Consider the following 17,423-nt stretch of genomic DNA (forward strand, 5'->3'; position numbering starts at 1 on the left):
CGACAATTTTTTCCCGTTGAGAAAGCTGCCATTGCAGTTCGACATGACGACTTCCAGGTCCCTCTTCATATCACCATCATCCATCATCCACTTCACTTCAGTCATTCCATTCCCCCTCAGAACCTTGAGCAAGCTTACGAGCGTCACAAGGTACTTTTGGGACGTGTGGGAGCCAAGCCAGACGGTTTGCACTTCCTTTTCCTAGCTTTTCTTTTACTCTTCTTCTTTGTCTCTCTTTGTGTGAGTTTCCATGTTTCAGTTTGACTTCACAGGTTTTCCCATGTGGTTTCAAACTTTACACCTTCCTAACTTTCTAGTGTGTGTTCCACTCTTTCTTTCAGTTGCATTGTTTTTTTCTTTCAACTCGTTTTGCTCTAGCAGTTACCAGTCTTGGGTATTTCTCTTGGCCACATTACCTTGTTTTTCCAAAGGTTATTGGCTTGTCTTCACACCAGGGGTGCTCGATCCTCCTATGGTTGCCTATTAGAAGCTTCATCACCATAAGAGAGTTTAGTGCATGAGAGTGAGAGTGGGATATTCAAGTGGGATATTCTTTCAATGTCCCAAAACCCTTGTATGAATGCCCACAGAGCGTGAGAGACAAAGACAAAGGGCAAGCATTTGAGATATAGAGAACGGAGTTGGGATAGATGATCAAGACATGCCACATCCTCATTTCATGGTGAATTCTTTTTTTTTTATTTACTTTGTTTTTTTCTTCTTTGTTTCTTTTACATTTCACTCACCTAGAGCATCCATGGGCTTCCAGCTGGGTGAGTGGATTTGTTTAGTGCTCCAAGTGTTTGTCGTGTAGGTTTGCAGTGTCAAAGCATGTGGCATCCAAGCGGTGTGGGCTGTGATGAATTGTTTGTTTGCAATAACAAATGTATATAATAAGAAGCTATTACTAATAAAAGCCACCATTCGAGGAACACTCTTGCAAACCACACTAAAAGCCATTTTAATATTGACTTGGCTACCTGTACTTTTCACTATTATAAGTCACTCAAAAGAAATATTGTAAAAGTCACTTTAAAAATTACTCGAATAAGCCATTTTAAAAAATTACTTTTGCATTATGGATTTTATAGTGGAAAGACTCCACACAATCAAATCACTTTTTGAGTGGCTTTTATGATGAAAGCCACAATGTTTGACTTGTTGTGGAGGCCCTTCTATCTCATGTTCTCCAGCACTTAAAAGCGATGCCACAGTGCATGAGTGGGCAACTTCTCTATTTCCTTTTAGATAGGCTAGATCTTGAGACAGTGATCAAGAAGTTCTATAAGAAGTTTGGCAGTGAGAAGACCAACTAGGAACTTAACTTAGAGCATTTTGCCTTTTGACAACACAATGAGAGCATGGCAGATTAAACTATACAAAGCGGCTTGAAGACACTATAGTGACTAAACTTGATGCAGTACCTAAAGACTGGCCAGTTGCTAATGAGGTTGCGCTCACCTCGAATGAGATTGAAAACCTTGAGAAATCTGGTTTCAATCTTGAAAGGAGAGTTGGAGACATGAGTGATAAAACCAAGACTGTTCCTATAGAGATGTATAGAAGGCTAGCAAGAAAAGGTAAGGTAGTTAAATTTATTGGTACCGTCTCCAAGTAGAAACAAGGTAAAATAAACTTGGCTCAAACACTTGAGTGTGAGATTCTCTCCACGAAGTATATCATTGCGCTTGCAAAGAAGTATATAGTCAAAACAAAAAGTGGAGTACACAATTGCCATTCAAGACTTTCCTTCTTGCACATGTACAGACTTTATGAAGCGCAAAGAACATGGGAAGGCATATGCTCCTTGCAAGCATATATACTACATCTTCATCAACATCTTGCACCAAAATCATAAAGTGGATATTTATATACACTAAGCAAGCCTTACTATTGCCGAGTTGCAGAAAACTTTTGGAGCTAATTAGATTTTCCAGCACTATCGATGTTTATTCTTTATCAATAATATAAACTAATTATACCCTATATAATTAATAAAAATATTTTATTATTTCATTTTTCATTTCATATACTTGTGAATGTTCTTTTTGCAATACTGCCTATAGTATTTGTGAGTCTCCATTTTTGTCTTTACCATCTCAAAATAGTAGTCTTTTGAGTGTGTGATGTTGCAATGTGTTGTAAGAGCATATATACCATCATAGTTGTTTTTTTTTCCTTTCAAATGGTTATATGGCCTTATATAAAATCTTAATTCAAATTTAATAATTCTAAAATTCTGACAAACCTGACATTTACTAGCTAGAAAACACAGAGTAAAAATTTAAAGAAGTGACAAGAATACTCTTTTTTCAACACTTTATTTTATGTTCTAACAAATATCCCTATTATTGCATGTAGTAAATTTTTAAATTATTAGAATAAGAAGTGTCCTTTAGAACATTTTTATTTATATAATATATAGAGAGTTATTAAATTATTAGGTTCACCATAACCTTAAAATTTTAAAGTTTATAATGTTTGTACTAAATTACAATTGAAAATTGAGCTCAACTTGTGAGCTCAACTCTTTAGTTCGTGAGCTCAAGTATAATCCGCACTCCAACTTCTCAACATGCTTCTTAATTTTTCACTTACACTATTGGTGTATAAGCAAGAATGAACATAATCCGCTACATCACCTTCCATACCAGACCAAAAGTCCCTATTTCAATGAGATAAGAGTCTTTCATTTACCACTATATCCCACTACTAGAACATCATGTTGTTCCCATAGAAATAGCTATCACATATCCTTTAATGAAGATATATTATCTTTTGCTTATAGTAAATAAGCCCATCTTGAATTGAGAAGTGAAGTTTCTCATTGTCACGACTAACAACTTTTGCAACTTCACTACTAGGGTTCTACTTCAACAACTCTGCAAGGTGAAAAATTGCCTTCACTAATAGATCATTTTTATATAAGAACTTCAAACGTCACTAGAAGGTGTGTATTGCTTCAAATATCACAAAAGGACAAGAACCTAGTCATCTTGCTTTTGTCCAAGGTCTTACTAATGATCCAGCATAAAGTTGCCAAATGACATCATATAGTGTGCATCAATGTCTTTGATCATACTGAGGAGCTGGAGTGAGAGTACCTCTAGGAATTGGTCATCCCACCTAATGCCAAGGATGATCATGACCTTGAGATAGTGATCATGAAGTTTATAAGAAATTTGAAAACAAGAAGACCAACCAACAATTTGGAGTTTTTCTGCTTTTGGCAAAGACACAACAAAAGAGTGTTGTATATTATAGAAAAGGTTGTAGCATTTACTTGCTATAGCTTGGTGTATTTGTTGACACTTAGGGTCAGAGAGTGCTTGATCCTCCCTAGTTGCTTATTGAGGCCTTTGTCATGAATGTGACTATGAGTATTAAAACTTTCTTATTGACAAATTCTTTTAGATATTCTCCTCTTATTGCCATATCAATTAAAGGTTAGTACCATTGATTCCATTTGTTTGTCCCTCTAATACTAAATGTAGTACTAATTGTTTTGACCCTATACTCTATGGTGTTTTATGATAAGACAACCATAAAATAGAACCTAACCCTTGATGGATATTGGCATTTTTGATCTACTAGATTTGAAATATCAATAGAATGTTGCTAGTGCTTGCTTTAGCAATTTGGGTCCTTTAGTATTGTTAACTAGGATCTATTTGTATTGATTAGTGTGATGGTTAGCACAAAAAATAGGATCATTGAGAGAGAGAGCCAAGTTATATAACAAATCTATAGTAGCTACCTTATGATTAAAGATTTCACCATGCATATAGAGTGCCAAAGCTAGTTTCTTATACTACCCTAAACTTCAAGATCAATATAATAATCATAGACAAAGATATCTTATTAGAGGACTAAATTATCAATTAACAAATCTTAGATTGGATCACTATAGTGTTCCAATTAAATTATCATCTGATAAACTAATAGAGTATAAAAACCATAAAAGATTAAGAGACATAAAATTAAACCATCTCAAGAGAATTCAATAGTAAGCATACCACCAAATAAACTCAATGATAAGCTTAAGTACCAATATCCCAGATATAATGCCACATAATATATAAGAAACAGCTTAAAGTACACAAATCATCATCTCTTGACTTATAAATACCTGAAAATGCATCACTTGAAGAAAATAATATCCCAATCAAGCAGAAATTAACATATCAAAATAAAAAGACCAACAAATAATCATTTCAAAAGGCATAACTATGTAAACAATTCTAAAATATCTATTTATAGTATTCTATCTAAACCTTTTTGACAAATTTGGTTTGTTTGATCAAGAAGGTTGGGGCTTTTGGCTTCTATGTCTATATTATTTATAGGCAAAATATTATCTTTTGTGTGAGTGTGATTTTATATATAAAAAATTACTTGTTGATAAGTCCTTTTAGATATTTTTCTCTTACTATCATGATAGAAGGAGATTGGTACTCCATTTAAGCTAGTTAGGAAATTGATCATTATGTGTGCATTTAGACTAGATAAACATATGATATGTATTTCTTGCTAAGAATACTTTGCCTAGTATAAGAAACTCATATGTATAGCTTGCACTTGTTGGCTTGCACTAGTGTAATACATATCATCATGGGATGAAATTTGAATATAATCAAACAATTGCCCCTTTTTCAATTGGCTCAATGATAAAAAGATAAAGTGTGCTATATGTGGTATCAAAACAAATGGCACAAGTTTAATTCCCATTGATTACTGACTACTTAAAACATAATAAACTTTTAAGTAAAATATATTTCTACCCTTCAAATTGAAATCATACATATTAGGCATTCATAAGTAAGTCCTTTGTTTTGTAGAGCATCCATTTGAAAAGTTTTCCACCATAGGGGTGCGAAAGTTAAGAACGCATAAAGAAGCACTTGAGGACTAAGCATAAAGCAATTGATAAACAAGTCTTTAGAAAGAGACAAAAGACTCACTAACACATGGCAAGTGTAAGTCGATGAAACGTGTATGTACATTTCTTTAATGTCCCATAGGGACTAATACAAAAAGTTAGACAAAGACCAAGTTGATGAGTATGTGCATTCCCTAATGTCCCATAGGGACTAATACAAAAACTAGGTATGCTACCCTGAAATTGAGCTACTTAGTGAAACTCTCCCTCATCCAAAGCAACACTAAATGTGAAGTAGGAGTGGCTGGGGTTGTTGTTGTCATACCAAATCTAGATCCACATCCCCCCATTGTGCAGACCGTAAAATCGACTTTGGGGGGCACCATCTTCAATAAACCTCCTAGTTGCCATTACTAAAATATGGTAGCCATGCATTTTGCCACTCCTCCAGCCTCTTTGGCTTCCCTCTGCCTCGGAGGATAGTGTGGTATAGCTTTATTGTTGCTAGTGTAAGTCTCTACCACTCCGCCATCACTGCTGATACTCTAACCTAGATTGCATCTTCCCATAAGGCCTGGACTTATGTCATGTACCATACTGCCCATCTAGCATGGCTAAGAGCCTCCCACACAAGAACCCTTATCTCCACACTAGTCATATCCCAATGGACTTGGATCCCCCAGCTATGTTGTCCCTTGCATCTGATGTGTTGCAAGGCCCTAGGTAGGACCTCCCCCTTGAATCGGCCTATGTGACCTCTAGCTCTTTCCCTACTTTGATGATTTGGCACCACACCTCCTTCATAGTATCACACTCCCACAATGCATGGATGACTGTTTCAATCTCACTACACTCCCTACACTTGCGACTCACATTGTCTTGAAACTGCAGTCTGACCAAAATACCATTGCTGGCTATCAACCACAAAGTGACTTTTACCTTCTCCTATACAAAAAGCTTCCAGAAGTGCACCATGTTGTCCATCACTTATTCTATATTGACTCCTTATGCTATCCACTTTTACCACAGCTTCGGGATCTCCTCTCTTACCTGCTCTCTGGATGTCAGCAATCTATTGCATGCTTCCTTGACCTCGTATGAGAAAAAGGTCTTCTCCCTTTGTTGCCATGTAGCAGGGTCTTAGTTTAGATCCTCTAGCAACTGCTAGCAGCACCATAGCAATGATTTATTGCCCTCCAAGAGGCCCTCTGACTCCACTATATCTAGTCTCTTGGGTGTATGTCAGAGAACTCAGGTCCTCTTATGGACCTCACCATTAGTGATGTTTGGCATCTCTTGTGTCTCTCCCATCCAATCTAACCCGGGGAGGGGGATTGGGAGAGATTTGGGAATCCGTGGATGGATGGCTAATCCCTATCGAAGGGTCTGCACCTTCTGCGTTACCAGCATTTGCAGTCTTTTGCTTTTTCTTTCGTTTCTCGTCACACTTTAGCTTGCGTACGAGAGTCTCCAGCAGGGCATTGGTCTATGCCAATTGTCTTTCTAGAACGTCCAATCAAGCCTTGGACGACCAAACCTCACCCCCGAACTCCTGTTTGGAAGTTTCCTCACTAGAGTCCTCCTCATGCAAGGATTCCTCATCCATAGCCTCTTGTTTGACCAAAGGCTCCAGCTCTGGCAGAGGTTCTGTCTCCGCCTTGATTCGCTTATGCCCTGCCTTTGCCATCTCCCAGCAATCCGCCTCTATCCTTCGCTAGAACTGAGGAAAAGGCTCCAATACCAAATTGTAAGCCACAAATTTTTCCTTTCAAATTTGCTAGTTTACCTCGACTATCCGTCCAACATTGCCTTGGCTTTTGCTAAGTTCCTCGCCAAGGTTCTTGCCTGTGGTACCATCTCCTACCTGGTTTTACTTGGTTTCAGCTACTCCCTACACGAACAACAGAGCCAAACAAGGTCGAACAGACCGAAGTGGAATCAATCCCTCAAGTAGTTCCCAAGTACAAATCAAAGCCCCCACCGGTTTTCAAGGGAGTGAACGACTATAAGGTGGTGGAGGATTGGTTTTACGATATGAAGGACTACTTCTGAGCGTTGCAATTACCGAGCTCGGAGAAGGTCCCATGTACAAAACCATATTTGGCAGATAATGCCAAGTCTTGGTGGAGAACGACGGAGGCCAACGAAGGACCGGTGGCCACTTGGGAAATGATGAAGGCGAGGATTTGTGCGACATACGTTCCTCTGAATGCTACTCTGCACCTAAGGGATGAGCTAAGTAGGCTGAAGCAGATCGGAACTATTCAAAAGTATGTGAATGGATTTATGGCAAAGAGGATACTGGTCACGGATATGGGTGATATGGATGCATTCCATGCCTTTATATCAAACCTGGGTTCGCGGTGAGGTGATGCGTTGGAACCCGACCAATTACAAAGAAGCGTTGGATGCAGCTATCAAGGTGTATTTCAACAATAACCTGCGAAAGGGGAACACGACGAGGTTAGGGTCCACATTTAGCAAAAGGGCCAAACCAAGGGGAACGTATAGCAAAGGGAAATTCAAGAAGAGTTTATCTAAGAATGAGTCATCGGGGTTCTGGAAAGGCAAATCCGGTGGCTAGCAAGCGAGTACGTGGGGGAGTCAAGCAAAAAGAGACAAACCCACGGATAAGAAGGTCAAGTCTGCTAGCAGCGTGGGAAATAACGTATGCTACAACTGCGGTGAAGCAGGACACTTCTCGAGGGAATGTCCCTACCTGAAGAAGGCTAGAGCCAATATGGCCATTAAGTCGGGTGAAATCTAAATTGAGGTATATGATCCAGTCCCTAGCTCAAAGTTACTCATTACACGAGCAACTTTGGTAGAGAGTCGTTCGCGACATCTACTAGCCCTCCGAAGGAAGCTCGAAGGTAGCTTTATTAAGATCCTTATTGACATGGGTGCTTCGAATAATTTTGTGGCTACAGACATAGTCCTGCAAGCCAGATTAACGGTGTAGCGGCTTGGTGAACCAAGGACTATAGAGTTTGTTCAAGGCAGCCAAAGCACCGATGAGGTACTTCGACAAGCAAGAGTCGAAGTAGGGACATGGAAAGTAGATATGGATTTCACCGTGTTGAACATGGCGGGATTTGACGTGATCTTTGGGATGGATTGGTTCAATCGGTTCATGGTAGCCCTACATGGACAAGGTAGGAACCTTGTGGTACTAGCAAATGCCCAAGGAAAAAGATCCAGGGTGGAGGCCTAGGATTTAAAGGTAGAGCAATATAAGGCCAAAGATTCCTGCTTAAACCTGGTGTCCACGAGAGGACAACTCACTAAAGGAACCAAGATAGCATTTTTGTGCTTACTCTCGGTGAAGAGTGACAAAAAGACGGGAATAGAAGAATTACCTTTAGTGATCCAGCGGGTGTTAGACCAATTCTAGGATACCATGCCAGAGGAGCTACTAACGGGGTTGTCCCCCCGCACGACTGATAGAACATAAAATTGAGCTGGTCGAGGGTGCTGAGGCGGTGGTTCGTCCCCCCTATCGTTTGAACGAAAAGGAACTCGAGGAGCTCAAGTGCCAACTAGAAGAGTTCGTGGACAAAGGAGAGAACTAACGTCTCTAAACTAACCATTCATCTCCTCAGTTCTCACAATCTGGCAGGATGCTAGCATCGACACCCATTGCTTTCCACAGCTCGTACATATTTATATATAAATGGCAATACATTCTATAAAAAATATTTTCTTTAATTAATGAAGTAGAGAATGAAAATTATTTAGCCAATGTCAATCCATGGCTTGGTAGATAGTGAATAAAAAATATTTTGAAGAAGGTACATCTTTGCAGTACCAACCATAGTTTACTGTCTTTACCAAGCAAATCCATTACTGAGACAACAAGAAAAATACTGTATTCTCCAGCAAGCCTAGAATTTCTATATAGCTCTTTCAATGATAACCCAGCTCCAGGAGAACGACTATAAAACTGTTATGGAATCATCTAACTTGAGGATTTGTCCTAAATGTATTGGTATATTTAGGTACAATATAGATATGAGTATACATGATGTAATGCTCCTGGACACCATGCAATCAAAGATGTGATGGTTGTGTTCTTCACTCTCCACAAATGGCTTTCTAGACATCGAGAGACTTGGTGCTGGTTTGGGCTCTCCAGGCTGCAATATATACTTGCTAAGGTACAATTTCCAAGAAGTCTGTATTTACTTGTATGTAGTGTTCCAAGCTATTGTCTCGTTCGGCCTTTCCCATGTCTCTGAAAATGATGAAGCTTGCACTGTTAGATCCATTGCCTGGAGGAGTGATAAAATTCTTGAGTTTGCTCCAGCCAGCTTTCTCACTAGGTATTTAATCAAGTGTAGGCTAATGTTGCTGAAACCCACATTGTTTTTGTACCTTCCATATCTGTAAGAAAACTCTTGCCAGGAAAAAGACTTGTCATTGTTGCGTGATGCATATATCCATGAGTGTGCTCAACCATGTTCATGTGAGGGAGTGGGTGAGCTGGATGGTCAGGTATTTCTGGTTGTGATAGTTTGAGCTTTTACCTTAAACTGTTAGTAGAGCTTCCATGTTGGCGAGGCACCACTAGATGTGAAGCCTGACTTGCAAGATATTTGAATTCCCATTACGTTCTGGAGAAACCATCAATTGACAAGCCTGAAAAATACACTGTTTAAGACAGATCAAAGAATTGTGTAGTGAGTACCTTGGACAATAGACCACTCCCAGTTCGCACAGGTCAGTAAAGAGTAGATTACTCCCTTGGGAACTTTATAAGAGCCGTCAGAAAGGACCCCCATTGACACCCAGGTGCCCTGCAATTTACAAAGGAGTTAGCGATAGAGCCAGAGAAAAAATTTTCACTTCGAACCTTGGGAATTCCCAGCACCCAGTCACAGATATGGTCATAGGCAGAACTTGCAGTAGACAGTGCACTAGAAAGCTTCCTTTCTTTGATAATTGCAGCACCACAATGCTGGATGGTGGAAACGAAGGGCCCGTTCAGCCTGGAATGTTAATCAACACAAATATAGACTCAAAAGAAAGAAAGAAAGAAACTTGCCATTCGTCCTTGTTGACAACTTCATGAACAGGCTTCTCTCCCTTGGGAGTAATCACCACAGCATGACTAACTTCCAGGTAGTGTTGATGAGTGCTTTCCCCAGATAATCACATTCTTCACGTCCAAGTACTTTTAGAGATCTGCCCCAGCACCCGGTTGTGGTCCAGCTTTGTCAAGCAAGTGATGTTCTTGTCAGGAATGGAAGGGGCAAAATTCTTGAGGATCAACGCATTAGTTTTGGCAGGGTTGGCAACCACCAGAACCTGTCACAGCTTCCAATTTTAAATGCTCATACGTTTCGTATATATGTTACCTTCACGTCCTTGGCAGCACACTTTTCAAGAGCAGAAGCTTGAGACTTGTAGATGGAGACTCATGCTATCACACGACAGATCATTGTCACTTTTAGCCACCCTTTTTCCAACCTGCACATTACCAAGTTCGTCACCCATTGCTTCTTGCGCTTTCACAGCAGCATAAAGTGGTTGAAGGTCGACAGAGACATCGCCCATTGTATCATCCTCTGAGAACGTATCTCTATCAAACACCTGCTGAAGAAAATCAATAGTTTTACTCCCAACCAAGAATGGTGCTTTTTTTACTTACAAGTTTCAAAGGAAAGGTTGCTGATAAAAGGTGTTGTTCGTCCCAGATAGGATTTAATGACGATCTTTATTGTGCCTTCCGTGAACTTGCTGTAGAAGTCCCTCACTGTAAGGTTTATGCCTTTTATTACACACACTTGTAAGAGAAAAAAATGAAACATAAGAGAAAACACGTCCTCATACCATAAGCTACTCTTCCACTGAGATCATCCCCTTCTTGCTCACATAGATACCATCCAAGTCCTTGTTCTTTACATGGCATTTCTTGCAGCAAAAAAAGAAGAAACATCACCACAAGATAGATCTGAAAAACTCATCTCATACCTGGTTGATGAGAGCAGTGAACCTCATGGCGTGCAACTGCGGTGAAATGTTGAATTACATAAGCGAAAAAACAGGTTTGAAAATGCTTCGAAAAAACAGGTTTACCCAAAAAAAATAAAAACGTTCAACTCTCAACTGTTTGTCCCACATGTCTTATCTCCACCATTAAGCTCGAAAAGAATCTTGATTAAATATGTCGCCCTTGCTCTTTTAAATATAGAAGGATAAACATACTAAAACAAATTAAGAAAAAGAAATAGTTTAAACAATTACAGTTACAAATACATCTTTTCAAATTGAAAATATTTTCTACTACACCCAGTGGAGCTGGGATCCCTGCGATATATCAACGGCAGCGATGAGCACATTTAAGAAAATCATATAAATTTTTATATAGAACTTGACTTAAACTATAATAATAATATAAAAAATAGATCATAATACTATAGAATGGAATATTTAAAGAATCATGGAAAAAAGTTTAAAGAGATTTCCTCCATAGTGGGTTTATTATTCTTCAGATTTGTTGAGAAGCTAATTGAGTTTTTTCATGGATGGAATTGTTAAACAAAAGAGCCGGTATAATAATAGCATATGCTGGGGATGCTTATTCTCGGCATATGCCAAAATCTAACGGCTGAGATTAAACAATGTAAAGTCGTGACTTTTGGGATCATAAAAAATGTCAAATGTCTTTTAGGGCGCGTGACCACGAGGAGACAGCGTTGATCATCACTTGCGGGAAGGTACTCTCTCTCTCTCTCTCTCTCCTGTGATGAAAGGAATGCACCCTTCTCCTCGGGACAGCCACAGCTCCATGGCCGTTGGGTCTAAGCTCTATGTGTTTGGTGGTACCAATGGAACCAGCACACTTGACGATCTCTTTGTTTTGGATAATGGTAAGCTCCTGAGTTCTATCATTTTTTTTCTCGTTCTTATCATCTGATGCAGCTACCAACACCTGGGGGAAACCCGACGTTTTTGGTGATGTTCCTGCTCCAAGAGAAGGACATAGCGCGTCTCTCATCGGTGACAACCTGTTCGTGTTTGGGGGATGTGGGAAATCCAGCGATCCCTCAGAGGAGGAGTACTACAACGACCTCCATGTTTTGAACATGAGTAATATCCTGTTATCTTTCCTTGTTTTCTTCTAAACTTTTTTTTTTTCCTGTAGATACTTTTGTCTGGAAGAAGATTTCTACCACTGGAGTCTCACCTATTCCTCGGGATAGCCATACCTGCTCTTCCTATAAGAACTGTTTCGTTGTCATGGGTGGCGAGGACAGTGGTAATCCAGAAACAATGGCATGGCGGGAGGTAAAGACGACTGGTGCGGAGCTGATGCCAGGAACTGGGCACACAACAATCAGCCATGGAAAGTATCTCGCTTGTAGGTAGATTTGTTTCCTGTTGGTCTCTCATGGGGCTTTTACGTATTTTGTAGCGACTGGTGTTTGGGCGACTTCGAATCCCTCTGGTCCCGGGCCTTCTCCACGTTTCTCCCTTGCAGGAGATTCTGTGGACGCAGAGCGAGGCATATTATTCTTCTATGAGGGATGTAACGAAGAGCTTGAAGCTCTGGATGACATGTATTTCCCTTTTATCACAACAGTTTATTTAATGCTGTCTTATTCCTTCACAAATGGCTTTTTTAAAAACAGTTCATGGCTTTGTCTGTAAGAAAGTAGAGTAGGCTGCCATGTAGAGCTCCAATCCTTGTTCTCCACCACCTCAACTGCCATGTACTTCACTGTGGTGATATCTCCTAAAGGTGTTGATCACCACTTTGTTGTGCATGTTTAGCTTGGAAAGAATGTTGTCGAGCTTGAGATCCTGGTGAACCACGCCCCTCAAATAAATCTATTTGAAGGTCTTTACCAGCTGCTTGATGATTCTGGCTGCTTTCTCCTCACCAATCTTCTCGCCAATATGCTATATTTAAAAGACCAAATAATTATGGAATAACGCCTTAAGAAAGGAAGGCAATATTTACACCAACGACTGTAACCACTCGAGGAAAAATGCCCGTGCCCTGTCCAAAAGAAGACTCGGACAACACCACAAAGTCTGTCAAACTTTCCGTGCGTCAGCGACCCAACCAAATCCTCCAATGCAGCTGCATACACACAACTTGGCCTTTACTATGGCCTTTTGGACGTCCTGTTGTTTCCAACGAAACAAACCTTGCCATGTAGCAAAGCCAGGCTTGTACAAGAAGAGCAGCCCACAGAAGAGTTTCCCATCGATGGAGGCTTCTAGCGTGTATCCGTAGTTGAATACGTCGCTTTCTCTAGCCTCGAACATCTTCTCGCCTAGTGGCTGAACGTGAGCTTGAAACTCTGTAGCATGAGTTTGACAGGGAAAAATTGGAGAGGTCCAAGGTTTTCCGCAGATACCTCTGTGAGATGAAACCAAGCTCTTGTCCACATCCTGTTGCTTGTCTAGCACGAATGGCGTGGCACGATACTTTTGCCACCTTCTCTTAAGTTCCTTACGCATGGATAGCTTTGGTTCTGATGGATCTTTCTCCCTCAGCATCTCTTCACAGAAAAACGGCAACCATATTGTCAAGAATGGCAGCAATGTCATATGTATGTGTTTATAGACACAACTTTGAAGCCATGAGCTTGGTTTGATTCGGTACATGATATTTGTACATTAACTCAGGGCATAGAAATGATTTCCGTGTTTGGTGTTTTGCTCTCTCTCGTAAAGGTTTTAGGTAAAAAACAAAATGTCTATATGTCGTTCCAGATCACTATCCTAAAAACGCTTAAAACATTCAAAAGGAAGCGTGCAGGCAGAAAACAGTTTAGAAGAGTGACCTGCACATACAAGAATCTCTATTCTATTGTGCTATTGCTATGTTTGCTTGAATACAAAACAGAAAAAAAAACCAAAAAAACTTATCGATAAGAAACTGCATCGTTGCATGACGATCTAAACAGAACTAACACCTACCAAAACTATTCTACTTTGCTGAAATCTACTAGCCTATTATACAAATTGAAATAACTAGCTGGAAATGGGCCGCAAAAGAAAGCAGAAAACTGTGGATGCCATTTTAGAAGGGGATGTAATTGTAGCAAATGCTACTGGAAATCAAGAACTCATACCTTTTACCACTAATGTGGAGATTTGTTTGGAAACTAATATGGGCAAAAACAATGCTTGCAGAATATGTAAAACCGGAGATGTTATGCCAACTGGCAACACCCATGGATTTGTCAGAAATTGCAGCATTAAGATCGACAAGCTGTGAAGGAGTGGTGTAAAAAGGAGTGCTCCCGGCCTTGAGAACGACTTGGGCATGAAGAAAGTTCGTGCGGCTTTAAAGAAAATGCCAGCAGTAAGTTCCTATTTCCTTTTCACCATTACTAACTTCATTTGCTTGCGTTTTTCTTTTTTGTATTCTCTGGACATCAACATCTCTTATGTCTACTGGAAAACATTTTTGGTGGCTGCCAAGAACAACTGCAAAATGAAAACAAGTTGGAACGAAAAGGAAAACGAGGGAGTTGAAATGTAAAGAAAGAATTGTAAAACGCTTATTGATATATAAATAAAGACCAAAGTTGAATCGAGATCTTTTGCTAATCATCCAATATATGAAAGAGCCTCATTGATCATTGCAGTAGGTGGCCCTAATTATTTTAATCTATATATATAAATTTAATATAATATTGGAAGTTTCAAACCAAATAATGAAAAATATGCAGCTTATTCACAATGAAATATTTTAGAATACTGCTCAAGCAACGGAAATAAAAATCAAAAAACAAACACAATTATAAATGCAATGAGCAACTAATGGGTGGTATTGATAAATTATTAAAAGAGATAAATCCCTATGCTAATGCAATCAAAAAATGGTAAGAAATGGAAAATGAAGAGTTAAATTCAACAAATATTCAAGGAGGCATAAGTGATATTGTAATACATATAAAAGGCAATTGGACAACTGATCCAAGATGATATAATTCACTAGGTTCAAATGATTTTAAACATTTAGTTGTACAAAGATGGTATTCATTGATGAATTTTTTTATTATGTCTACTATATACGATTTTTTTTTTTTAAAAAAAATGTTCAATATGTTTAAAAATATAGTATCGAATCAATGAAATACTCCTTCTTCTAGAATAAAAACTTTATAGAACAAAGAGTATCTGATTAATTCAATACTAGATTATTAAAATTAAACATAATTTTTATTACAAAGATGGTATATAGTACACACAGTAAAAGATATACTATAAAGTTAAAAGTAAACAAAGTAGTGACTATATATTTTTTAACTTAAAATAGAAGAGTTGAATAGCTCCAGCTATTATATCTTGTAAAAAAGTTATCATAATCTTATGATTTATAACTTTATGATATTGCATAACTATGAGACTATATCTGAACTCATAAACAACTCAATAAGAGTAGATTCATTGATAAATGTTTAATAAGTCTGTTATTTACACTAATAATTTCTGCATTGATATGAGGAAAACAGATAAATAAAATATCATTGAGACAACATTAGACACAATACAAAACCCTACCATCTTAAAAAATGTGATTCATCATCACTTAAAATTTTATTATTAATAAAGCAATCTATACAAAAAAATTTATTTTCTGATATGTGATGGTTTTAGGTAAAAACAATATTATAAATCTTCAATACCATAATATCAGGATAAAAACTTACCTTTTATTGAAAGATTTTAACCTCATTATAAATTTATATAAAAATAAATTAAACATAAAGGTAATAATCTTAATTCATTTTTTCATTCTCTCTGTATAAAAACACATACAGAAAGAATCTTAATGATATAAAATATAATACTTTAACTTTTATATAGTACTTCTAAAAAGTATAAATGTAAATATTTTGAAGGGAGAGGATATCGAATACAAATATGGAAAAAAATTCTGAAATAAAAATATAATCTAATTTTAGAGAATAAGTTTAATTAATATTTAAAAAATACTAAAAATAATATAGAGAAAATAAAATATCTAAATTAGAATATTAAAAAATAGTTTCTATAAAAAATATGTTATTTTATAATTTAAAATAGATTAGTTAATACTTCTAGATATTTGTTGTGTAAATTATTTTGTTATTAGTAATATTATGTGAATTAATAATATAAATATAAATGAAATTAAACATATTGAAATGTCAATAGGCTAAGATGTAGCCTAAGATTTATAAAATATCATAAATTTTCTACCACTTTATCCTACATTGCATTTATACATGAAAATCGTAATAAGGTATAAATATGATTGAGACAACATTTGTACATGGACCATATAAAGAAATTTAATTATATTATATGAAATCTTCTATATACCATTCATGAATTTTCTGATATATTATAGTTCTAGCAAAAAGAAAAGATTATATATCATCAAACCCTACTCTACCCCAGTATAGAGTACAACATTACCATTCATTTATCATCATGAAATTTCAGCATTCAATATAGGGAGATAATAATCTTATTTTTGATTTATAAAAATAACTACAGAAATAATATTTATGATATATAATAGAATACTTTCTGTTTTAAATATTACTATAAAAATCCATGAATATAAATATTAGGTAAAAAGGGAATATCAATGATCAATATGTAAAATGTTATAATTAATATAAAATATTAAAAATAAATTATAACACATAAAGCTAACATCTTTCATATTATCATGCAATCCCAAATCTTTCAGTCTGAAATGATGAAAATAGAAACTCCATAGTAATGTTTATTTTTTTTAAATTTAAAAGATGTACGCACTTTAAATGAGTGTTTAAATATATATTAAATATATTTTTAACATCATTATATTTGAGTGTAGTTAAGTAACACATACTTTATTAAGTGGAAAAATTATAGAGTTTAATAAATTATCAAATAATAATATTTTTATCAATTATAAAGAGATTTCAAATAAAAGAAAACATTAGTTATTAAACAAATGGCTCATCTGGCCAGGGGATCCTACAGTGAGAAATTCCATTTATAGAATATCCAAGACTTCACTCAACAATCAGAATTTTAAATTTGATATAATGTACTGAGTTATATTTATTATTTTATGATGTGTGTTGGTGATAGAATCAATTGTAGAAGAATTTTTTAATATAAAGATTATGTTATTTTTAACTATATATCTTATAATTATGATTATGTTAAAAATTACAATTACGCTTACAACTCTTTGAAATTATTAAAATATAAAAAAGAAAGACAATGTGCCCAGCGTAGCTGGGACTTTTGCTAGTACTCCCTTATTTAAAATTGCTAACTAGCAAGGAATCCAGCTCTGCTGGCCTGACCAAAATAAGTCTTTGAAAACACTTTACTGGGACAGAAAAGTTATAGCTAATAATGCAACATAAAATAAATTAGTGTATATTGTATGCTTCTAGGATTTATCATGAGCATTTATAAAATCTATAACAGTAATAATAATCACAAAGCCTTTTATAAGAGAAATCAAGTTTACAAATAATTAATTTTCTTTTAATTTGTAATTATTTAAAAATAAATGAAAATAATATTA

General features: G+C 36.8%; 1 protein-coding gene and 1 pseudogene across 1 annotated transcript; one reads left to right on the forward strand and one right to left on the reverse strand.

Annotated features, from left to right (window-relative positions):
* Window positions 1-9,485: 9,485 nt before the first annotated feature.
* LOC9648134 lies at window positions 9,486-10,879 on the reverse strand (annotated as a pseudogene).
* Window positions 10,880-11,627: 748 nt separating this feature from the next.
* Window positions 11,628-12,250, forward strand: LOC9648135 (rab9 effector protein with kelch motifs). The gene is made up of 3 exons (XM_024686537.1): window positions 11,628-11,751; window positions 11,804-11,981; window positions 12,139-12,250. The coding sequence occupies exons 1-3, from the start codon at window positions 11,628-11,630 to the stop codon at window positions 12,248-12,250; spliced, it is 414 nt and encodes a 137-aa protein (XP_024542305.1).
* The last annotated feature ends 5,173 nt before the right edge of the window (window positions 12,251-17,423 follow it).

The sequence above is a fragment of the Selaginella moellendorffii genome, unplaced genomic scaffold, assembly GCF_000143415.4.
Source record: "Selaginella moellendorffii unplaced genomic scaffold, v1.0 SELMOscaffold_49, whole genome shotgun sequence".
In the NCBI taxonomy this organism is placed as follows: Eukaryota; Viridiplantae; Streptophyta; class Lycopodiopsida; order Selaginellales; family Selaginellaceae; genus Selaginella; species Selaginella moellendorffii.

Excerpts from the sequence above, each read along its gene's own strand:
- LOC9648135 (XM_024686537.1), top strand. The coding sequence starts at position 11,628 with ATGAAAGGAATGCACCCTTCTCCTCGGGACAGCCACAGCTCCATGGCC. Across the intron at positions 11,752-11,803 it reads TCTCTTTGTTTTGGATAATG|CTACCAACACCTGGGGGAAA; the intron begins GTAAGCTCCTGA and ends CATCTGATGCAG. Across the intron at positions 11,982-12,138 it reads TTGAACATGAGTAATATCCT|TGGTAATCCAGAAACAATGG; the intron begins GTTATCTTTCCT and ends TGGCGAGGACAG.